We start from the raw sequence: 24,658 nt of genomic DNA, 5'->3' as shown, positions 1-24,658 counted from the left end.
CTTGAGGGGAGACTGCTTCTCCCTCTCCTCTCTCTCTGCCCCTCCTCCATGCTTGTGTTCTCTCTCTCTCAAATAAATAAATAAATCCTTAAAAAAAAAAAAAAAGACACACAAAGCAAAGGTACAACAGGAAAGTTTCCTCCTAAAGTCCCATGATTCTAGCAAGCATTTTTTCTGTAAAGGGCCAGACAGTAAATATTTTAAGCTTTGCAGACCATATGGTCATAACTACTCAACTCCAGCATTAAAATAAAAAAAGCAGCCACAGACAATATTTAAACAAATGAGTATGGCTGTGTTCCCATAAAACTTTATGGGCAACAAAATCTGAATTTTATATAATTTTCACATCATGAAATACTTAAAAAGTTTTTTCTAACCACTCAAAAATGTAAGACAGTTTGGCAGTTCCTTAAAAAGTTAAACACAGAGGGGCGCCTGGGGTGGTCAGTCAGTGAAGCATCCGACTTTTTTTTTTTTTTTTTCGAAGATTTTATTTATTTATCTGACATATAGAGACAGACAGTGAGAGAGGGAACATAAGCAGGGGGAGTGGGAGAAGGAGAAGCAGGCCTCCCACTGAGAAGGGAGCCCAATGTGGGGCTTGATCCCAGGACCCTGGGATCATGACCGGAACCGAAGGCAGACACCCAGCAACTGAGCCACCCAGGTGCCCAGCATCCAACTCTTGATTTGGCTCAGGTCACGATCTCAGGGTCATGGGATCGAGCCTTGTGTCAGGCTCGGAACTCAGCATGGAGTCTGCTTGTCCCTCTCCCTCCCCCTGCTTGCATGTACATATGTGCTCTCTCTCTCTCGCTCTCTCTCTAATAAATAATTTTTTTTTAATTAAACATAGAGGTACCATATAACACAAAAATCTGCTCCTACGTATACACCCAAGAGAACTGAAAACATGTACTCACACGACCACTTGTACATGCATGTTGAGAGCAGTGTTACTCATAATATTCAAACAGTGGAAACAACCTGTATGTCCACCAACCAGCAACAGTATAAACAAACTTTGATATATCCGTATAAAGGCACATCATGTGGCCCTAAAAAGGAATGAAGTAATGATCCATGCCACATCATGGTTGCACCTTGAGAACATGCAGAGTGAAAGGGGGTACACAAAAGGCCACAGATTGTCTGAGTCCATTGACATTAAATGTCCAGAACAGGCCATTTGACAGAGAAAGTAGATTAGTCACGGCCAGGGCTGTGGGAAGAGGGAATGGAGAGGGACTACTAAGAACTACACATTTCTTTCTGGAATAAGATTGTGGTGACTGTTGTACAACTCTGTGAAGATACTAAAGCAACTGAATTATACACTTGACGAAAGTGAAATTTGTAGTATATGAACTAAACATACAGTATATGAATCTCAATTTTTAAAAACACAGACATTTAGCTCACGACTCATACAAAACAAACTGCAGGCCGGACCTGGCCTGGGGCCTATAGTTTGCCAACCCTGTTCTAGCATTTAACACAGAAGCCAGCTTTGGGTATTACAACCCACATGTGCCCCATAAATTAGAACAAAGCCAAAGGCAACAACTGGAAAGAGACTGAGCCAAGATTTTATTATTCGATGATAATTAGATAAAGTTATGAAAAAACAGAAAGTCAAATGCCTGCTCACGCTTACTGCCACCAAACCCATAAAGTTATTTTTCCAGGAATGGACAGAATTCAACAGACCAGTGGGAGAAAAAAAGGAGTGTTCTAGAAAGCACAACTTGTAAATACCAATCCATTCCACCATGCCAAAGTCCTTTCAAAATAAAATAAGCAACTTTAGAAATGTATTTACTGGCACATTACCTGGAGGTACTAGCTGTATTAATTCAAACCTGGTTAGGAAGCCTAAAAGGGAAAAAATGAGATTTTAACACTTAGAAAAATTGCTGGAGTTGTTCATTAATTGCTAAGTTTAAGACTGCCATAACATCCCATCTACATTAATAATAATAATAATAATAATAATAGGTGCCGTACCAACAATGATTTAGGTATTTTGAGGCCCAGTAATTCAAAGGCATGGAATGAGAGTAAATGGTATTTTATGCCCTGATTTTAATATATTCATATTTTAATATATTCATGAGTCAATGACATAATAATCAATTTCTCATTTTTAAAAATTCACAATACAACTGTTGTCTATTAACCTATACAAGTTAATCTTGCTTTAAACAGTATACTCTCAGGGCGCCTGGGTGGCTCACTGGGTTAAGCCTCCGCCTTCAACTCAAGTCATGATCCCAGGGTCCTGGGATCATGCCCCATATCAGGCTCTCTGCTCAGTAAGGAGTCTGCTTCCCCCTCTCTCTCTGCCTGCCTCTCTGCCTACTTGTGATCTCTCTCTCTCTCTGTCAAATAAATAAATAAAAATCTAAAAAACAAAAAAAAAAAACAAAACAAAAAACAGTATACTCTCTGACTGCATAAATGAGACATAAAATATCACATTTTTTATACTTCCTGAGTCCAAAAGGCATTTATAGAGTGAGCCCATGTACAAAATCTATAAAGACAAGAATAAATTTCAAATCTTAAAGTAATTTAAACATAAATGGTATTAAAAGTGGTTATATATAAAAGTGGTTTTATATATATATAAGATATATATATAAATATATATATAAGATATATATATAAATATATATATAAGATATATATAATACATTATATATAAATATATATAAATAATATATTATATATAAATATATATTTATATATTATTATATGTAATATATAATATATTTGTTATTATTATATATTAATATATATTATATATAAAAGTGGGTATATAAAAGTGAAAACACTTTAAAATAGATAATATTGGTGGCAATTATAGACACTTAAAATTACTAATACTGTATGATATATTTGAAAGTTGCTAAGAGACTAGGTCTTAAATGTTCTCACAATAAAAAAGAAACGGCATTGTGTGATGTGCTGAGTCTTCGCTATTGCTGTGGTAGTTATCATTTCACAAAATTTAAGTGTTTGGAATCCACATATTGCATACCTTAAATTCACACAATGTTATACGTCAATTATGTCTCAAAGAAGCTGGAAATACATGAAAGAAAAGTAAAATTGCCTTTTTGTGGACTTATGAAAAATATATGAGTGTATGAGGACAGAATTTTAAATGCCAAGAAACTTAGCAGCTAAAATAGCTTGTAGTTTTAGGTTTACCAAGTAGGGAGAAGGAGTATCTTTGCCAACCATCACTCCAATGGTAATGTGAAGCACTTCATTGTCTCAAGCCCCAAATTCCTTACATTCGACTAATTCTCACCACACCCCACGTTCATGGATTGGAAGACTTAATATTGTTCAGATGGAAGTATTCCCCAAGCTGATTCACAGGCTCAGGGCAATGCCTATCAACATCCTAGCTGGCTTCTCTGCAGAACTGACTTGCAGATCCTAAAATTCACATGGAAAGCCAAGGAACGCCAAATAGCAAAAACTGCCTTGAAAAAAGAACTAAGGTGGAGGACTCACATTTCCTGATCAAAATACTCTTATTAATATATGGCACCAGGGCAAATGCATATCCAGATGCAAAAGAATGAAACTGGACCCCTACTTCATGGTATTTACAAAAATCAGCATAATATGTGTCATAGGCCTAAATGTAAAAGTTGAAATTATAAAACTCTTAAAAGAAAACATAGACATAAATCTCTGTAACTTGAATTAGGTAATGCTTTCTTAGCTATGATATTAAAAGTGCAAATAACAAAAGAAAACAGATAAAACAGAACTCATCAAAATTTAAAATTTTTGTGTTTCCAAGAACACCATCAAGAAAGTGAAAAGATATAGTCCAAAGAATGGAAGAAAATACTTATCCATTGTACAACTGATACGGGACTTATATCTACAACATACATAGAACTCCATATATTACAAGTCTATTACATAATACAACTCAATAATAAAAAGCCAAATAACACAATTAAAATATAAGCAAAAGTTCTGAATACATATTTCTCCAAATAAGATATACAGTCAATAAGCACATGAAAAATGCTCAGCGTCACCACACCACAAAGAGATTTCACTTCATACCCACAAGGATGGCTAACAATCAAAAGGATAGGGACTAACTAGTGCTGGCCAGGATGTGGAGAAATGGAGCCCTCACACGCCTTGCTGGTACAATATGAAACGATGCAGCTGCTTTGGTAAATTTTCTGCAGAGATTAAAAAGAATTACCATATGATCCGGCATGTCTATTCCTAGGTATGTACCCAAGAAATGAGCATATGTCGGGGCGCCTGGGTGGCTCAGTGGGTTAAAGCCTCTGCCTTTGGCTCAGGTCATGATCCCAGGTCCTGGGATGGAGCAGGATCTCTGCTCAGCAGGGAGCCTGCTTCCCCCTCTCTCTCTGCCTGCCTCTCTGCCTACTTGTGATCTCTCTGTCAAACTCTGTCAAACTTAGCAGCTAAGATAGCTTGTAATTCTAATAAATTGTAATTTTAATAAATTGTAAATTTAACAAATAAAATCTTTTAAAAAAAGAAATGAGCATTTGTCAACAAAAACACTTGTACACAGATACTCATAGCAACATTATTCATCATAGCCCAAACGTGAAAACAACCCAACTTTCCATCAACCAAGGAGTGAATAAATAAAACATAGTTTAGCCACACAATGGAACACTATCTGGCCACAAAAACAAATGAAGAACTAACACGTGCTGTAGCAAAGATGAATCCTGAAAACATTATGCTAAGTGAAAGAAGCCAGTTACAAAGGACCACGTATTGTATAATTCCATTTATATGAAATATCCAGAATAAGCAAATCTACAGAGACAGAAAGACTGGTTAGCAGTTACCTAGGGCTGGAAGTGATTAGTGTTTAGGGCTTCACTCTGTGGTGGTAAAAATGTTCTAAAATTAATTATGGTGATGGTTATACAACTGTGTGAAGATACAAAAACCATTTAATTGTAATAAATTAATAAATAATAAATCCCATCTCTATCTAGAAAAGAGTTTGTGATAAAATAAAAAACATGATTTAAATTTGACATAGACTCTCCTGAATATAAATGTGGAAATGTATTTCAAACATGGAAATATCACAACTTAGAATATAGTAGAATTTTACATCTGTGCACACAATTACATGTACACAACAGTTATTTTGTTTTGAGAGTACCTACTTTCTAAAATGTCTGCTACAGCCCCAGGATCTATTGCATTTTCAAATACCTGCAGGAAAAAAAAATGATGAAAATACATTTTCAAAGATTAATGTATGTTTATAGAAACTGTAGATTATATTCTTCCAAATAATTAGCACATGCCAATTCCAGCCATATAATATTTTAGACTATTTTAAACTTCAATAGGAGTATCTTTAACAGGAATGTGGTTAAAAGTTCAACGAATGACTATAGAATGAGAACACAGTACCATGTACAAGGGAAGCCTGAGTTAGCTGCATCTACCACTGCTCAAAGTGTCATTAACTTGACCTGGTTCCACAGTTTGTTCCTAAAAGTACATCTGGCATCAACCTCAGAGTTTGCTTGAGGACCTAAAAAAAATTATGCATACCACAGACACTCATTAAATGATGTTAACTGAATAAATGATGTTAGCAATTGGTTGTGCTGAAAAGGAACGTAAGAAAAATGCTCTCTATGTGTAACACAGAAGTAAACTATGAGCGAAAAAAGTCAATGGGAGAAAGACAACTATTATATGATCTCCCTGATATGAGGAAGTGGAGATGCAATGTGGGGGATTTGGGGGGTAGGAAAAGAATAAATGAAAAAAGATGGGACCGGGAGGGAGACAAACCATCAGAGACTCTTAATCTCACAAAACAAACTGAGGGTTGCTGGGGGGAGGGGGGTTGGGAGAGGGGGGTGGGGTTATGGACATTGGGGAGGGTATGTGCTATGGTGAGTGCTGTGAAGTGTGTAAACCTGGCGATTCACAGACCTGTACCCCTGGGGATAAAAATATATATTCATAAAAAAATTAAAAATTTTTTTTAAAAAGTAAACTATGCACTAGTAGCTAGACTCCTACAGAATCCAAAATACCCAGAGCGAGGGACAGCCTCGTAAGTTTAAAGTATATCGTGAAGTACAAGACAAACGTTGTGGTCTCGCTCTAGCCAACGCCAAATCTGCTTATTTTGATCTTCAGCAGAAGGATCTGGGAGGGGACTGAGATTAAAGGCATAACACGCCCTTCTACCTGAACTTTGGAAGTCTCTAAGAAACCAAGTTTTCAGCAGAGTTTGATTTCAGGCGTTGAAGTTCTGATTTAAATGGTGTTTAAATTTAAGCATGGTTAAAATCCGCTCCTGATCCAAAGCCAAGTCACCTTTAAGTACAAAAATGGAGGCTGTCCCCTATAATCCATTTTTGTCTTACCAACTTCAATTTAACAAGCGATTGCAGGTGAGAGGTTTTTCTCTTGAAATATTTCAGTACTAGCATCCCTTGACTTCACCCATGTCTATGGATTTTCTCAACTATGATCCTGGGGAGTAACTGCTCAAACAGAATGTCTCATGCATTCTTTTTCTTTTTAAATTGTACTTTTTTATTTGAGAGAGAGAACACAAGCGGAGAAGAGGCAGAGGCAGAGGGAGAGGGAGAAACAAACTCTCCGCCGAGCAGGGAGCCCAGTGTGGAACTCCATCCCAAGACTCCGGGATCATGACTGGAGCCGAAGGCAGACACTCAACTGACTGAGCCACCCAGGCGCCACATCTCATGCATTCTTGATAAGCAATTTCTTATTTATCCAAATGTCTGAGAACATTCAGTTCTGGGTCACACAGAGGGTACACAGAGGGTCCACAGAGGAGAAAACGTCTTGGATACTTGCTGCAAGTATCTGCAGCTAGAGAATGGGACAAACACAAGACAACTGGGGCCGGGTAGGAGAAAGCTGGAATATGAACCCAAACGGCTCAAAAACAAGGGCAATATTTCAAAATAGACTGGATTTTCACCACCCACTTCCTACCACTACCAATATCTAAATAGTAGAAATGGGTTCCTCTGGATTCTGACTATATGTCCCAAGGTAATATCCATTTATTTCTCTCCCTTATCCAACCAGTTTGGTAGACTCTATTTAAATTTCTTCTGTGATTTCAAAAAATATTACCTAGAGCCCTAGCCTTTTAGAAAATCAATCCTCATCTCCTCTCCCAGTCTCAGTTGGAAACAGGTTATTTTCTGGACAGTACCATCCAGACCTTTAAAAGTGATGGGCTCTACCTTGTCTAGCCTTCCCACACTCATCCCTTCATCCATAAAGCAACTCAGCAATATTGTTCCCGGGAAAATGATTAGGCTTATCAAGAATCAGATAAAACTGATTCTGCCTTCAAATTCCAAAACAAAAACTTCAAAGGACTGTGCATGATGCATAATAATGAAATTAATGTTCTAAATAAAAGTGGGGAAAAAGTCGTAATGTTCTATTAATATCATGCTCATATTCACTAGAATGGAACCTAGGCTTTATCACTGTAGCTAAATAAACCAGGGATGACCTAAGAAAATTCAATAAATCGGAGGAGGCTTGTTTTGTTACAGGATTTCAGATACAGGATTTTACAAATCTGAATACAGGTTTTTTTTTCCATTATTTTTCTGAGTCTACAAAAGTTTGTTTCTAAGGTCCACTAATGAACTGATAATCCCTGTCATAAATGTAATGCAGCTGCCTCTAACACCTCCAAGAACATTCAGAAAATGCTCTCTGCTCCAGTTAGAAAATGCCATGGGAATTCCAAGAATAGAAAACATCCACTGGGCATTTAGCGCTGGCTTGACAGAACTTGGCTCAGACCTACAATGCAAAAGCAAGCCCTCCAACTCTGGTTGTCCTGTGCCCAGGTCCCTTCAAGTCATCTCTTTCTTTCTTTCTTTTTTAAAGAAAATATACAAAATAACTTTATAAGACCCATTAGATGACCTCCAGACAACATTTAAACTTCTCTATTTGGCAATAAGAAAGTCAAGATTACCTTTTCAAACCTCATGCTCTGCTGAATCATAATAGGGAACACAGAGGGAAAGCAGTCCGTCTCCAGGTACTGATTTAGGAGGTACACCCCAAGGTACACATCTTGTTTGTCAGGAAGGAATACCCCTGGGCAAGAAATCTTAAAAACAAATGAAAAATAGAGAACAAGGTTTGCGTGGTGACGCTTTTCTAAACGGAGCTCTGTTTTTTCCTTAACCCCCACAGACGACGTCAAATCCCCCACCCCCACCGCGCCCCTTCCCCTGGAGCCCCCACACCTCCACCTTCCCCCGTCCTCTCCTTCCTCAAGTGCAAATTCCAGTTTCCTCCCACGTCTCCGCCAGGTGTCACAATCGTCCTCCCGCCCGCTGCTCTCCCCGCCCCTCCGGGATGGCAGTGCGGAAGCGGAAGAGGCTGCAGGGCCGGGAGCCTTGCGCTAGGCCGGCCGGCTCCTGGGGGCCCCCGCCGCGATGCCGAGCCCCCGAAGGAACGTGGACGGACGCCCGCTGGCCGCCTCGGCATCGAGCAGCAGCAGCCCCGGCAGCCCGGCCCACGGCGGCGGCGGCAGGTTCGAGTTCCAGTCGCTGCTCAGCAGCCGCGCGCCGGGCGCGGACCCCACCTGCGCCCGGCTCCGCGCGTCCGACAGCCCGGTGCACCGCCGCGGCTCCTTCCCCTTGGCCGGGGCGGGCCCCTCGCAGGCAGCCCCGATCCCGCTGCCCGAGGAAGACCGCATGGACCTGAATCCGTCCTTCTTAGGCATCGCCCTGCGCTCCCTGCTAGCAATCGACCTGTGGCTGTCCAAGAAGCTGGGGGTGTGCGCCGGGGAGAGCTCGTCCTGGGGTAGCATGCGGCCCCTTATGAAGCTGCTGGAGATCTCGGGACACGGCATCCCTTGGCTCCTGGGGACCCTCTACTGCCTGGCCAGGAGTGACAGCTGGGCCGGGCGCGAGGTGCTCATGAACCTGCTCTTCGCCCTTCTCTTGGACCTGCTGCTGGTGGCCCTGATCAAGGGGCTGGTGCGCAGGCGCCGCCCGGCTCACAACCAGATGGACATGTTTGTCACCCTCTCAGTGGACAAGTACTCCTTCCCCTCGGGCCATGCCACCAGGGCCGCCCTGGTGTCGCGGTTCATCCTGAACCACTTGGTGCTGGCCATTCCGCTGAGGGTGCTTGTGGTCCTATGGGCTTTCATCGTGGGCTTCTCCAGGGTCATGCTGGGGCGGCACAATGTCACTGATGTGGCTTTTGGCTTTTTTCTGGGCTACACGCAGTACAGCATCGTGGACTATTGCTGGCTTTCACCCCACAATGCCCCGGTCCTCTTTGTACTTTGGAACCAACAATGACACCATCTCATTCATTATGGCACCCGGAGTTCTGAAGGTTTCCTCATGCGATGAAGCCAGTGTAAGCCAGAGGCAATCCCGCTTGTCCCTTTAAGGACATTTCAAGCTTCTTTTGGGATTTCAGGTGTCATTCCGTCTTGATGGGTTGCTAAGCTGGAGAACATGCTAGCCATTATGACCACAGCCATATTACAGAAAGCAAAAAAAAAAAAAAAAAAAAGCCCTCTATTACATATTTATTCAATAACTGCTTATATCTCCAGGACAACTGCAAAGAAAACAAGCTGGGGTGACTGTAATCGTGCTGTTTTTTAAAACTTGACAAAAGTAAATTTGTGTTTTGTAGTAATCCTGTAAGTATCACTTGTAAAGTGAACTCCGAAAAAAAAAAAAAAAACCTATGATCTTCATTCTGTAAATATACGTGCAGATATGCCACCTACTAATACTAGGTTGAGGTAGATTTTAAACAGTATTTTAAAAGTCTAAGACATAGGTTTTTCTCATTTATTCCCTGAAAATCTGTTGCCACGGTGTCTTCTTAATCCTGCTTTTCTTGATAAACTTTCTTAGTCTCTTCCATCTTTGTGGCTTGGGTAGTGATAAGAGAAATTATAGTACATATCTTGCTTTCCTTTCCCTCTACCTCCTCAAAAACTCTTTAAATAGATATTTATTTCCCATTTCTCTCTAATAGTATCTTTTTGCATTTAGAGAACAAGCCAAGAACTTACTTGAAGAAGAAACACTTAAAGGTGGGCATAACACAGTGCTGATAGAAAAGGAAGGATGGAACTATGGCCAAATGTTTAATTCTGTTGATGACAAATAGCGTGGCATGACAGAGGACAGAAAAGCTAACGAAGGCTGTCAGGAACTAAGAGTCTGGGGGTGGGCTTACCATATACTATGTCAGTGGGCCAGTATGGCGGGAGATGGGGCTCTGCTGCCCATCATCTCTACTGAATAAAGATTACCTCAACTGAGGTAATAGGAAAATAACGGTTCTTTGCAGTGCAAGGGCATAAACTTTCTCAGAGCCACCACAAGGATGACCCTGTATATTAGAGTTTTTCATATAGAATTCCACTTCCCTGTATACAGCACACTTCAGGTAACAGTATTTACTTGAAATTCATCAGGGGAGCCCACTGCTATACCAGGCACAAGGTGTAACTAACTCCTAAATTTCCCTTTACGTTGACCTTCACATTTAAAGCAGTTTTTCCAGGATGCCTCCCCAAATCACCAGACCAAAGACCACCAAATTCAGGATGGACTTTACTCATTATTCTTTGACCAGGGAAGACCAAGAACAGAATGTGCTTTAAATGCTGTTCTACCTGAAAAATGAGAACTTTTGAATTACCTCTGGAACTGGTGTTTTCAGATAATGACAAAATTTTGACATGTATAAAGAGAGAGGATTATGGCCTTTGATCTGTCAGTTAGAGGGCCACACAGGAATCTGGAGAATGGTGTGACATGTGGGCTCTGACTGGGTAGAAATGTGAACTTTCTCAGTGGAAGAGGCACACGGAAGAACAGCTACTCCTCAAAGTAAAATAAAATCATTTGTATTCCCATAACATCCTGAACACAGACTACCTCTTCTCTCGCTGAATCAAACTGTAAAGCTCTAAGTGATTTGCTTTATTGTTTAATCTTAGATCTTTTGTTTTAATCCAGCAATATTCAGGCCGGATCTTTTTGAAAGTAATGATACTTATTTCCTTTTGCAGTGTTCGCAAGTCTGAATATTGGGGGCTCACAATTAGTTTTATCTTCAGGTTCCTGGTTATACTTCTGGAACTCCCTGTCTTAGCTGATGCGGACCTGAGTTTGCAGGCTTTTAAAGCACAGATAATTCAACTGATGTCTCTGAAACACTCTACTATAGAGTAGAAAATGATTTTACTGTAAATTAATTGTACACTGAAGAATGCCTTTTAAAAATTAAAATAAACCAGTAATGTTGAATGAAGTGAGATGAAAACTTGATTTTTGCCTTAAGAGGAAGACTGCTTTATCACTCAGCTTCTCAAGAATTCCTTCCCCTTACCACAAAATTTTGAGGGTCAGCACTTGATGTAGCACAAGTTGGGCCTATTTGCTCTCAGCGAAATGGGACAAATTCAGGAAATTTTTTTTAAAGACTTTTATTTATTTATTTGACAGAGAGAGATCACAAGTAGGCAGAGAGGCAGGCAGAGAGAGAGGGGGGAGCAGGCTCCTTGCTGAGCAGAGAGCCCAATGCGGGGCTGGATCCCAGGACCCTGGGATCATGACCTGAGCCAAAGGCAGAGGCTTTAACCCACTGAGCCACCCAGGTGCCCCAAATTCAGGAAATTTTTTTCTTTCAGAACTGCATGAATGATGAAGCCCCAGCACTTGTCTCTTGTATGGAGGCTAACCAGATTTTCCGTGACCATAACTTACTGACATTGTGCTTGTAATCACGACTGGTAGAGAAGCCCCTATAGCTGGGAGTATATGACAGTCTGTCACCAACTTCAGATGGAAGCTGAATTCAGAGTAGTGACTGACCCCAAACAGGAACAATGTAATCATTCTGCCACAGCACCTCACTTAAGCAGGATTCTTATAAAACAGGTATTGACTAATTGACCCCTTTTGCAATTAGCAAGCCAGAGCCATCTCTAGGGAAAATACTTAGAAAATATTCAATTAGGGGACGCCTGGGTGCCTGTCGGTTGAGCATCTGTTTCCGGCTCAGGTCATGATCCCAGGGTCCCCGGATCCAGCCCTGCATTGGGCTCCTTGCTCAGTAGGGAGCCTGCTTCTTCCTTTGCCTGCTGCTTCCCCTGTTTGTGCTTTCTCTCTCTGACAAATAAATAAAATCTTTAAAAATATATATTCCGGGGCGCCTGGGTGGCTCAGTGGGATAAAGCCTCTGCCTTTGGCTCAGTTCATGATCCCAGGGTCCTGGGATGGAGCCCAGCATCAGGCTCTCTGCTCAGCAGGGAGCCTGCTCCCTCGTCTCTCTCTGCCTGCCTCTCTGACGACTTGTGCTCTCTGTCAAATAAATAAATAAAATCTTTAAAAAAAAAAGTATATATATATATATTCCATTAGTTCATAGAGGTGGCAACTTATTAGGAAGTGATTGGGCTTTCTGAAATTGAATTCTTGTTATTTAAAGAAGGGTGTTTTGTTTTTGATTTTGTTTTTAATTATTTCACAAATCTTTATCCTGGAAAAATAATAAAATTCTTCTTGGACTTAATGCATGGTTATTTTAAAATAATAGAAAATTTTACAAAGCTAACAAACAAGTCCTATGAGGGGGTCAAACGCTGAAAGAGGTTGGGCTGAACTAAAGGTGAAGAAATCAGGGAAGACCAGTGTAGAGATCTTAGGGACACAGAGATCCGATCTGTCCCAAAAGATAATGATGTGTGTGGTGAGGAGGTGGTTTAAGTGGTCGCGACCATTTAGGAACCCTGGGGAAAGAGTCTGATTTAAAGCAAGGTGTGGAGATTCGTCGACTTCTCTTACCGCCCGGATCTGTAGTTCCACCACCACTTCCAGAGGCATCGTTCCCTGCGTGGGCGAAAGGACGGGAATGAAAAGATCCTTTTGTGCGGAGCCTTGGACCGCTTTTCCTTAGTTTAGCTCACTCCCCGGGGCAAACGTTCCCAGCGGCTTCCCCTGCCCCCTTCGCCCTCGTCCCCCCATCTGTCCCCCCGGACTCAGCCCAGGTCCCTCGCACCCGGACGGGTCTCACACTGCGGGAGCTGGAGCCAAGGCTTCCAGAAGGCGGAAGCGCGGCGTTGCCATGAACGCTCAAACGCGCAACCTTCCACCTGGAACGCGGGCGGGCTCGGCGCACGCGCAGTCCCGAAGCGGCTTCCCGGGCTGGACGCCGGCCGCACAAACACCGGGTGCCGCCGTGGGCGCTGCTGGCTCGCCGGATGCTGGAAGAGCTCCAGTTTCCCTTCCCATCACCTCTCTTTACGGCCCCCGTTGCTATGTTAAAATGTTCACAGCGTGCATTCTGAAAGGGGAATAGGATCATTAGCTCCGTTATCATTTAAGTGCTTCCCATTTTTAGTAGCTCTATGGCCGCCGAGCCCCGGAATTTCTTCAACAATTCCAGTTAATAGAGTAGCCTGTCCCTGAAGGTACTCTCTTGCTTGTGAAATGTTAGGTCCTTGGGTTTGGTTTGGAAAACATGGCCCCCATCAGTAAGAACCAACATGTGTGCTAATTAGAAATACAAGGATAATTCTGAGATTAAAACTTTTGGTTTCCCATGTTAGCCACAATGGAAATATTTGTCCATCTCTCTTTTCTGGCGTTTAGTTAACCTAAGGCAAGCAGGGAATTACATTACGTCCCAGGGGATAATAGTTACAGCGGTTGCCAAAGCCAGGGCCACACTGTGAAAACCATCAGAGGTGGCAGGCAGAGCGAAAGTTCTTAACCAGTAGGGGAAAATGCGCTTTTGTCCTCTCATGTATTTGATAGACAAAAAGGAAGGAAAGAAGGAGGGAGTGGTTGCTTCTAGCCAATCTGAAAAATCTGGGCGGGCTAATGCTGTCTCCGGAAAGAAATCTGAGATTGTGATGAGTCATTCATTACTAAGCTATTGGAGGTTTCTGCATTTGCAGGAATGCAAGTGCACAAACATGCCCTGAGACAATTAGGCATGAACTTTGGTAATTGGAGTTCTTTTCCTCGGAACGGGAACACTCACGATGAGGGAGGGTATATTTTGTCCTTACACGATCCCTGTTGCTTTGGCTGTCTGCACACCAAGAGGCACAAGGGTGCGTGCTTGGCTCCCTGCCACATCCAGAGAACTGATTCGTTGACTCACAACAGCTTGCTGGTATCCAGGTGAGCGGTGATATACAGGAACAGGACCAGAGTCGACCCTCACAGGTAAGTCACCAAAACCAATACAAAGTCATCAAGGAGAGTAACAACCAAAGCAAGATGACTAAACAACTGGACAGAGACATACGGGAAGGGAGAAATCAATCTTGATTGAGAACCTGCAAAGTGCTAGACACTTTGCATATGCTCATTTATTTCATCTCCACAATAATCCTTAGAGGAAGGTATCATCTCTATTTTACAGATGCAGGATCTGAGGCCAGACAGCCTTTTCCCCAAAGCCACACAGCTAAAGGGAAACAGCCACACTTGAATCCCGGTGTGCCCTGCCACCTCACAGCCCCTGTGGCATAGAAATCCTGTTGATGTGTACAGACACACTGTCCCATCTCATGCTCTTACTGGTCTTAACTGCACTCTCCTTGCTTGGCTCCTAGGGTTGGATACAAGTCTTGTCTGGTTTCCCTTCAACCTTCTGCCCATTCTTTCTCTTCATTCTCCTCTACGTGGCTATGCGTGTTTCTAGGTACTTTCCTTTACTTGCTCTATGCCCTTTACCTATGGCGGCATACGATGTTGGTAAGGACAAAAACACAGATCTACATATTTCACCTAGGCCTTTCTTCTGCTCGCCCTCCCAAGGAGGACTCTCCTGACTATGAATACATGTGTCTCTTCTTTGTAGCAACTATCACCCTAGCAGTTTCACAATTGTTCCTATGATTGTTGATTGTCTGTCTCCATAAACAGTGAGTTCTGCGTGGCTTAGAGTTTGTATTCTAAATACCTAGCATAGCAGATGCTCAATAAATATCTTTGAAGAGATGTTAAATGCAGAGATGGTCAAGCCAGTCTATAGGGTTCAAGGTATATGGGTAAGTTGAAGAAGGTCATCAAGAGGACATGACCACTGGTTGACCTGTAAGCTGAACCAGAGCAATTCGAAGCTTGTCATCCCCTTCCCTTCCACTGTCCTTGGATATACGTTCTGCCCACCATTCCTACAACAGGAGTCATTTCAAGAACACAGGCCTTGAGAGAGCAAAATGCTGTTGAGACCATCTGGATGGTATATGTGACTGAACCCAGTTAAGTCCTCCAGATAAACCTTTAAGTTTCTGGAGGGTGGGTGCAGAGATCTAGTCATCTTGTGGCTGCCTAAAACAAGCCTCCTGTGTTCCTAAGTACCCTTGCTTATTAAAACGGCCACCTACTGATCTTAAGTGGCCTGCCTCTTTCTTCCGTCTCTCACGGTCCTCCACATCTAGGAACCAGCTTCAGATTTGACCCACTGAAACTGCTGAGTTTGGGAATCAACACCACATCAGGGCAGACTAAATTCGCAGAATGAGGAAAGACCAGGTATAGCTACTACTCGTCTGCCATGGACGTTTTAAATGAGTTGATGATGAATATTTACGCTTGTTCATTTTACTCACCATGGTCACCTGAGCTACCATGGAGTTGTAAAAGTTTCTACGTACACAATGTACACAATGCCTCTGGCCCATATTGCAAAGTAGTGAATCACTGAGGCCGCCATCTGGGTGGCAGAAAGCAAATCCCACTGACCAGCTTGTGTTCCCAGTGTTTCTGCAGAGCAGACTGGCCAGCAGTGATAGCAGCACTGCAGAAATGACACATCAGCACATCCTGCTCACATCCTGGCCACTGCCAAAAAAAAATGGCACATGTCCCACATGGGAATTTTCCAAACACTTAATTGGCAAAGAACAAAAGTGTAACAGTCAGATAATTATGGTTGCAAATTTTCCATTTAACCAAAGACATGAATGATAAGACAATAAATTGTAAACATTCCACAAATAAGGTAGAAAGGAGTATTCATATGGAGAGAGAAACTAAAAGAGAGAGAGAGAGAAGGCTCTAATGGCTTAAAATAAGACAAATTCTTCATTTATTATTATTAGTTTTGTGGGTCAGAAATCGAACACAGATCTCACTGGGCTAAAGGCAAAGCTAGAAGCAGGGCTGTATTCCTTGGCTTTTTTCCTTTCTTTGTTTTTCCAGCTTCTAGGGGTCACTACATTTCTCAGCCAGGAGCTCCCTCCCTTCATCTTCAAAGTCAGCAATTTGAGCGAAGTCCTTATCACACTGCTATCTCTCTGGTTCTCTCTTTAGGGATCTTGGTGATTACACTGTCGGATCCAGATAACCCAGGAACGTTTCCCTATCTTAAGGTCAGCTGATTAGCCATTTAATTCTATCTGTAATGTTAATTCCCCTTTGCAGTGGAAGCTAACATATTCAAAGGTTCCAGGAATTAGGACAGGGATATCTTTGGGAGGCTATTATTCTGCCTTCCACGGACCTCTTTAGAGAGCAATTTGTTAATGTCTATCAAAATGTTTCATTGGACTCAGCAATTCCAATGCTAGGAATGGGTGTGTGGATATACTTTTACACATACAGAAGAATACAGGCTGCAGTATTATTTGTAGTTAAAAAAGATACGGGGGCAGGGGGGTGGGGGTGCCTGGGTGGTGCCGTGGGTTAAGTAACTGACTCTTGGTTTCAGCTCAGGTAGTGATCTCAGCATCGGGCTCCCTGCCCAGCACGGAGTTTGCTCAAGACTGTCTCTCCCTCTCCCTCTGCCTCCCCCCTCCCAAATTAAATAAATCTTAAAAAAAAAATATATATATATACTGGGGGCACCTGACTGGCTCAATCAGTACAACATGCAACTCTTGATTTCAGGGTTGTAAATTCAAGCCCCACGTTGCAAAGTTTACTTTAAAAAACAAACAAACAAAAACTAAAAAAAAATTAAAAAAATTAAAAAAATTAATGACCTTAATGGTCATTAAGTACGGTCAGATTTAATCAATTATGCTTAAGCCTTAAGGACACTTAATGCAGCATGGAACACTATGCAGCATGGAAAAAGAGTAAAGCAGAGCTGTACATCCTAGGAATAAATACTCTCTAAAATACAGGACTAAGGGGGGCAAAAAGCATTGAACGACAACAAAAAATGTGTTAAGTATGCTTCCATTTGGAAGAGACAGGGAATATATGTGCATACATGCTTAGAATATTCCTGAAAGGATATACTGGAAACTGTTAGTAGTGGATGCCTCGGGGGAGGGGTCCTAGAATAGAGAGAGAAGAAATTTCCTTTTCATTGAATATCCTTAGGTACTTTTTGAGTATTTCTGCCAAGTATTTCCATTATCTAGTCCAAACAGGAAAACAAATTAAAATAAGTAGAATAGGGGTGCCTGTGTGGCTCAGTGGTTTAAGCCGCTGCCTTCTGCTCAGGTCATGATCTCAGGGTCCTGGGATTGAGCCCCACATCAGGCTCTCTGCTCATCGGGGAGCCTGCTTCCCTCTCTCTCTGCCTGGCTCTCTGCCTACTTGTGATCTCTCTCTGTCAAATAAATGAATAAAATCTTTAAAAAAATAAAATATTCTGTAAAAAAAAAAAAACAACAAAGAACAAAAACAAGTAGAATACATAAAAGACCAAAAAGGCCCAATCTGCCTAACTAGGGAGGGCCGGGAACGGATTCTGGAGCTTTGGGGGCGGCATCCTATATGCTGCATGCCTTGAAAAAGTTTGCGTTTCTGCTTCCAGTGCGGTGGGTCTTGTCCTGTGACCCTGGGCATCTCAGGGATCCTAAAGCCCCTAAAATAATGGGCAACATTTCCTGCATGTGTACATAGGCATTTTTCTGGGAAGAGAGGCTGTCGTTTTCACCAGAGTCTGGAAGGGATGGAGTTAGTCAAACCAGGTTTTAGATCCACTGTCCTGTCCTCTATCCTGACATTAGTTCCTCTCTAGAGGGCAAAGAAGGGCCATGTGGGTGATCTGACAAAGCAGCAGGTAAAGAAAGAGGGGCTATTCTCTGCAGCACTTAAATGCCCATTTACGAGAACAAACTGTCTCTCCCAGGGAAGCTGTATTCAATAATAAGTGAAAAAGACCTCCCAGGTCCTGTTCTGGGCCATTAGTTTGTGTCTGGACTCAGACTCCTTTTTAGGCCTACAATCTTCTGAAATAGTGAATTATTCATTAGCACATGTAAACAATACCAGCAGATTAAGTTTCCAAAGTGAGCTGTTCATTAACATTTGTGAGAAATGCCTGAGAAGGAAAGATTAAAAAAAAAAAAAAAGATCCAAGTACAGGAAACAATCCGGATTATTTCAGCAACAATGCATTTTCAGATCACTGATTTTTTTTTTCAATTATTTATTTGAGAGAGCAAGTAAGTGAGCAGGAGCAAGGGGAGGGGCAGAAGGAGAGCGAGAAGCAGACTCCCCGCTGAGCAGGGAGCCCTAGTCAGGCCTCTGTCCCAGGACCCCTCTATCATCACCTGAGCCAAAGGCAAATGCCCAACCAAAGGAGCCACCCAGCCCTGAATTTTTTTTTTTTTTTTAAAGCACAGACCCAGGGGCCCCTGGGTGGCTCAGCTGGTTAGTTGCCTGACTCAGTTTCAGCTCAGGTTGTGATATGGGGGTTGTGGGATCAAGTCCCGCATGGAGCCCTGTGTTGGGCTCTTCGCTGGGCACAGAGTCTGCTTGTCCCTCTCTCTACTTCACTCCTCAATCACTCTCTCTTCTCTCAAATAATTTCTTTTTTTAAAAAGCACAAGCCTAGCCTTGAGACCCAATAAATAATTGTTTTATATCTGCCTTCTCCTAAATCTTTCTCTGAAATGTTCTTTTAACAGTTTAGTTTTCTCACAGTTTGATATACAGAAAAGTTCACCTTTCTCACTCTTATTATGAAAGTATAAAAAAGCTCAGTAAACAATGCTGGACTCTTTCCTTGATTCTCATAAACTGCATAAAAATGAAGTTTAGGGGTGCCTGAGTGGCTCAGTTGGTTAAAGCCTCTGCCTTCAGCTCAGGTCATGATGCCAGGTCCTGGGATCGAGCCCCACATCGGGCTCTCTGCTCGGCAGGGAGCCTGCTTCCTCCTCTCTCTCTCTGCCTGCCTCTCTGCCTACTTGTGATCTGTGTCTGTCAAATAAATAAATAAAACCTTTTAAAAAAATGAAGTTTATATTTTTTAAAAAGTTAATGAACCCACTGATTAATCTTAACATTACTAAAGGTGGCATCCTGTCTTCCTATGTGATTCACAGAAAGGACCTATGAAACGCTTATGCCAAAAAGGTGAGGTTGAATCTAATCAAGCCACTTGAGCTGCACTAACAAGACAGCTGCATATAGCTATTTACATTTAAATTAACTAAGACTAGGGGCGCCTGGGTGGCTCAGTGGGTTGAGCAGAGAGGCCTCAAGCAGAGGCCTTCAACAGGTCATGATCCCAGGGTCCTGGGATCAAGCCCCGCATCGGGCTCTCTGCTTGGTGGAGAACCTGCTTCCCCCCCTTGCCTGCCTCTCTGCCGACTGTGATCTCTGTCAAATAAATAAATAAAATCTTTAAAAAAATATTAACTAAGACTAAATAAAATTGGAAATTCAGTTCCTCACTCACACCAGTCACATTTAAAGTGTTCAATAGTCACATGTGGCTAGTGGCTACAATACTGGCTAGGCAGGTAGAGTATTTCCAACTTCACAGAATCTTCTATTGAACGGTGTTGCTCTAGGGCTAACTCCACTTAAAGGAAAAGTGGAGGAGAGAGAAACATGTCCGTGACACAAGGAAGCAAACGGACATACTGGAATATGGGACATTCTATAGAACAATTGATGCAGATAGTCTGCAATAAGTCAATGATGTTAAGGGATAAAAAAAAAAAAGAAGGGAAGGATCAGGGGAAATGCTCTATATTAAATAATACTTCAGAAATCGAACAACCAAATGTAATATGCAGCCATTACTGGGATGGGACCTTGATTCAAACAAACCAACTTAAAGAGAATATTTGAGATTATTGGGGAAATGTGATATGGGCATGAGTTAATTTTGATAGGTATGATAATGTCCTTATGTTTATGCGAGGTAAATATTAACACCGTTTCAACAACATGTTTACGTATTAAAGTATGTAGTAGTAAAATGATCTGAGGTCTAAGATTTGATTTTCAAATACTACAACAAATTAATAAAAAGAATGGATAAGGCAAATGTAGCAAAATCTTCATCATTATGATCTGGGTGATGGATATATGGTGTTTATTATAATTCTATACTTTCGTGTATAAAATAGTCATAACAATTTTAAAATGTTTAACATATACTTAACTAAGAAAACCAATCCTTATATCCAAAGTATCCTTATGTGAACCTCCTCCTGTCCTAAATAGTCCAACAAGAGGACCCTTACTGGTATCACTATGAAATGCCCTTCAGTAGAATTCCTATAGACACTTTAAGAGAACACATGGTGGATCTACTTACCTCAAATGCAAATTAAGTAAATTATTGGGATACATAACACTTTCCAAGTGATTCAGAGGGAAACCCACTTAAGGAAGAAAGAAGCAGTATATTAGAAGAGTGGCCTCTGCGTGCATATCCAACAAAGGAGCTGGCAAGCTGAGTATTTCTGTAAGTGCACATACTTCTCCAGAATTTTCCCCAAGTATCAGGAACACATCCAAGGAAGGAATTAAATTGCAACTGAACAGCTTTTAACAATCTTGGAGTCATCTGGGATCTGGACTCACACATGGGATCTATTTCACAAACTTTATTAGAGTTTATGAGTCAGACTCATATGTTACTCTGGCTTCCACTTTGATTCACTGGCTTTTGTAGGCTCAATACTACACAGACCCTTCCACAAGGACTGCCCTTGGGCGTTCTGGACTACATAGTCCATATCCTTTCGTTTTAAAGTAATTTCTACTCAGAAAAAACTAATTTGCTCCTTTGAGTGTCAGCTGACTAGTTCCATGACCATGGGAGCAGTAGGATAATTATGACCCAAAGCAGTTTCCAAAGAATTATATTTATGATCCAATTATAAGAAAGTGTAAGAGTCTGATTGAGTTCCAAGACTTGTAAAAAGTATCCACTGAACTCGAGCGAAGGATTTAGGCCCCAAAGTCAGCAATGGCTAAGATGATGTCATTATATCCACCCTTTAATCTCCTACCAAAATATACCTCTTCCCATTACTTTTTCACCTTTTTCTTTTTAAGGTTGTTGTCCGAGGTTTATTGAAGATATTACAGCACAACAGAAAGATTTGAATGGCTCCACGTGGTGTTTTGAAATTCATCCCAAGTGCAGCCTGAGTGACCTGCAGGTTGGACGGGCTGCCAAAGTCCAAGAGTTTCAACATTTCCTTAGTGTCGGGATCTCCTGATCCAGGGCTGAGATCTTGGGAGTGTAATTATCCCTCCTTTCTCTCTCCTCCTCCTGCAGCTTGATGGAGATCCCTGTCCCCAGGGCCCCCCTGAATCTGCTTCATCAGGTGTGTGATAGAGCCTGTGATCCTGCTGAGCTCCTTGCTGGACTTGATGGTGAGCTCCTTGCACACGCGCATGTTGGTGTGGAAGTCATGGCCCAGGCGAGTGTAGTACTTCTCAGTGATGACCTGGGCTGCCTTCTTCATGGTTTTGATACAAATGCAGCCCAGGCTGGCCAGGATAGTCTTCTGTCTTTATATTATTACACACGTGTCCTTTTATCCTTATTTCCACTCATTCATTCATTCCTTATTCATCAATTCAGTATGTATTTATTGAATATCTACTGTGTGCTAGATACTGTTTTAGACAATCAAGGTACAAGGGTGAACAAAAAGACAGTCTATGCCTTTGTGGGCTTTCCATCCTAGGAGGGGAAGATAATAAGTGAACATAAGATAGTTACAGTATGATAAATACTAGGAAGGAATCCAGGTATTGGTGGTGAGAAAGAAATTTATAGGTTGGAGAAGGAATAAGAACCTAATTTAACCCAGTGCACAGAGAAGCCTAAGGGGATGACATCTGATCTATGATCTAACAAGAAAAGCATGACCACTAGCAGGACTTTTAAAGTACTAGACAGAAGATATCCCAGTGAAGGGAGCAACAGAATGTAGAAGGCCAGGAGTCAGGGAGGAAATTGATTTGTTTCAGAAATTGAAAGGAGGCAAGTGAGCATACTAAGAGAGACCTGGGCAGGGAGCAGAGGAGGTTAAGAGATGACACTGAAGAGTTGGCTGGCATTAGACAGTATAGGAACTCAAGGTTAGAGCAAACAATGTTTGCTTATCTAATAGCCATTACCTAATAGCCATAAGCTTTTCTTCCTGGCTACTGGAGCTCCAGTTTTTTTTTTTATTTTTTTAAGATTTTATTTATTTATTTGACAGAGATCACAAGTAGGCAGAGAGGCAGGCAGAGAGAGAGGAGGAAGCAGGCTCCCCGCCTAGCAGAGAACCCGATGCGGGGCTCGATCCCAGGACACTGGGATCATGACCTGAGCCGAAGGCAGAGGCTCTAACCCACTGAGCCATCCAGGCGCCCCTGGAGCTCCAATTTTGCTTGGGTGGCAATGCGTCTTACTTCAGGGAGTGAATCATAATTTATTTAAGCCAATTCTGGACAATGAGATATAAGGGGAAATCACTGGAAGGTTCTGAGAAACATTTTTATTTCTGATAGTAGAGCCACAAGTAAATATAGCTGTTTGCCTCCTCTCTTCTTGCTTTGGCTGTTGTCCTGTTTTGCTGTGATATCCAGAGCTATGGCAGCCATCTTGCAACCACGACAAGCCTGAAGATGAAAGTCAACAGACTTAGGATGGTGGAAAGGATAGAAAGAACTTCAGTCCTTGAGGACATCAACAAACTGCTAAACCAATCCTGAGAACACTGATCCTTTTTTGTTAACACTGATCCTGAATTTGCTAAAAATAACTTTCCTTATAGTTTAAGTTTCTATTAGCTGGGTTTCTGTTATTTGTATTGGAAGCATTTAATTGACAGCAGGGGTGTGGCATGATCTGATTATATATATATATATATATATATATATGTATATATATATATATATATATTTTTTTTTTTAAGTCTCTTTGGTAACTGTGTGAAGATTTATGAGCAAAAATGGAACAGAGACATTGAAGACTACTATAGTAGGCCCAAGGAAGATAATGATGTCCTGGGCTAGGGAGGAAGCATTACAACTGAAGAGAAATAGATTCAAGACGTATTTGAGTAAAAATAACAAAAGTTGGGGGTGCCTGCGTGGCTCAGATGGTTGAGTGTCTGCCATCAGCTCAGGTCATTATCCCAGGGTCCTAGGATTGAGCCCCGCATTGGGCTTCCTGCTTGGTAGGGAGCCTGCTTCTCCCTCTCTCTCTGCTGCTCCCCCTGCTTGTGCTCTCTCGTTCTGTCAAATGAATAAATAAAATCTTAAAACAACAACAACAACAATATTGCTTGGGTTCAGACATGGGAGAGGAAGGAGGAGGATAAATTAAGGCTGACCTCTTTTGGGATTGGTGGTGGGGCCATTTATTGATATGGAGAAGACAGGAAAAGTTTGGGAAAGGAGTGGAATCAAGAGGGGTTTTTTGAAATGTTAAATTTAAAATATGTATTCAAAGAGAGATGTCGGGGCGTGGACATTGGACTCCACATTGGGTGCAGAGCCTACTTTTAAAGAGAGAGAGAGAGAGATGTCAAGTCAGCAGGTAGACAAATGAGTCTGAAGTACTTTAGGTCAAGGCTTGGATTTCAATTAGGAAGCTGTCAATACACAGATGTTATTTAAAGCCACAAGAACAGATAAGGTCCTCCCCACTGGCCAAAATTTGAGGAATTCTAAAATTAGAGGTCTGTTAGAAGGTGAGAAGCCTGCCAAAGAGCCTGAGGGGAAGTAGTGAGACAGGTAGGAGAAAAAACAATGAAACAATTACTTAACATTTATATAGAGCTTACTTCAAGCCAGGCACTGGTCAAAGCACTTTGTGCCTTCATGGAAAAAAAGAGGAAAAAAAGTGTTTTCCTTTTCTTTCCACCCTGTCTGTTTTAACTCCTGTGGCTTTCCCTAATCCCAAAGGTTTAGGCACAGTGCTTCTCAACTGTCATTTTAACTAATTATTAATTAGTCATTTCACTGAAAAATATTCAAACCGTATAATGCACGAAAGCTAAAAATATAAAGCAAAGAAACTCAGAAACTCTCCTCCTCACCTGATCTACCATCATTACGAATTCTTGCTCACCAGGAATTTTCTATACACATGCACATATTTTTACACAGATAGGATCATTCGCTCTGATAGCCATAGATATACACACAACTATATCTAATTCTGTAATTTTTTAAAACACATTCTGGAGATTTTCTCTATCAGCACATACATAACTACTCTTTTTAAAGACTATCGTATTAATATGCCATAATTTAAGTTCCTTTACTGATGGGCAACTAGTTTCCTGTTTTTTGGCTGCAAACTGCTGCAATAAACATCTTTGTAGGTAAGTCATTGGATATTGTTACAAAACCGTTGGATAATT

General features: G+C 41.6%; 1 protein-coding gene and 1 pseudogene across 8 annotated transcripts in view; both read right to left on the bottom strand.

The window, feature by feature from the left end:
* SPATA6L (spermatogenesis associated 6 like) overlaps positions 1-13,185 on the bottom strand; it is a 49,519-nt gene extending 36,334 nt beyond the window's left edge. For 2 of the 8 annotated variants that reach the window (XM_032866518.1, XM_032866517.1), the window contains exons 1-4: positions 8,666-9,050; positions 8,048-8,185; positions 5,208-5,256; positions 1,837-1,878 (exon numbers count right to left, since the gene is read on the bottom strand). In XM_032866518.1, the coding sequence (XP_032722409.1) occupies positions 1,837-1,878; positions 5,208-5,256; positions 8,048-8,185; positions 8,666-8,935 (499 nt within the window). In that variant the 5' untranslated portion in view covers positions 8,936-9,050. Of the gene's footprint in view, positions 1-1,836; positions 1,879-5,207; positions 5,257-8,047; positions 8,186-8,665; positions 9,051-12,911 lie in introns of those variants that run through there. The other 6 variants (XM_032866520.1, XM_032866522.1, XM_032866521.1 and 3 more) reach the window with 6 other exon arrangements.
* A 7,780-nt stretch (positions 13,186-20,965) lies between these two features.
* On the bottom strand, positions 20,966-24,343 carry LOC116873068 (annotated as a pseudogene).
* Between the last annotated feature and the right edge of the window lie 315 nt (positions 24,344-24,658).

Source organism: Lontra canadensis, unplaced genomic scaffold, assembly GCF_010015895.1.
Source record: "Lontra canadensis isolate GAN:19392208 unplaced genomic scaffold, GSC_riverotter_1.0 scaffold31, whole genome shotgun sequence".
In the NCBI taxonomy this organism is placed as follows: Eukaryota; Metazoa; Chordata; class Mammalia; order Carnivora; family Mustelidae; genus Lontra; species Lontra canadensis.
This window is presented reverse-complemented; position numbering and strand designations above follow the sequence as displayed.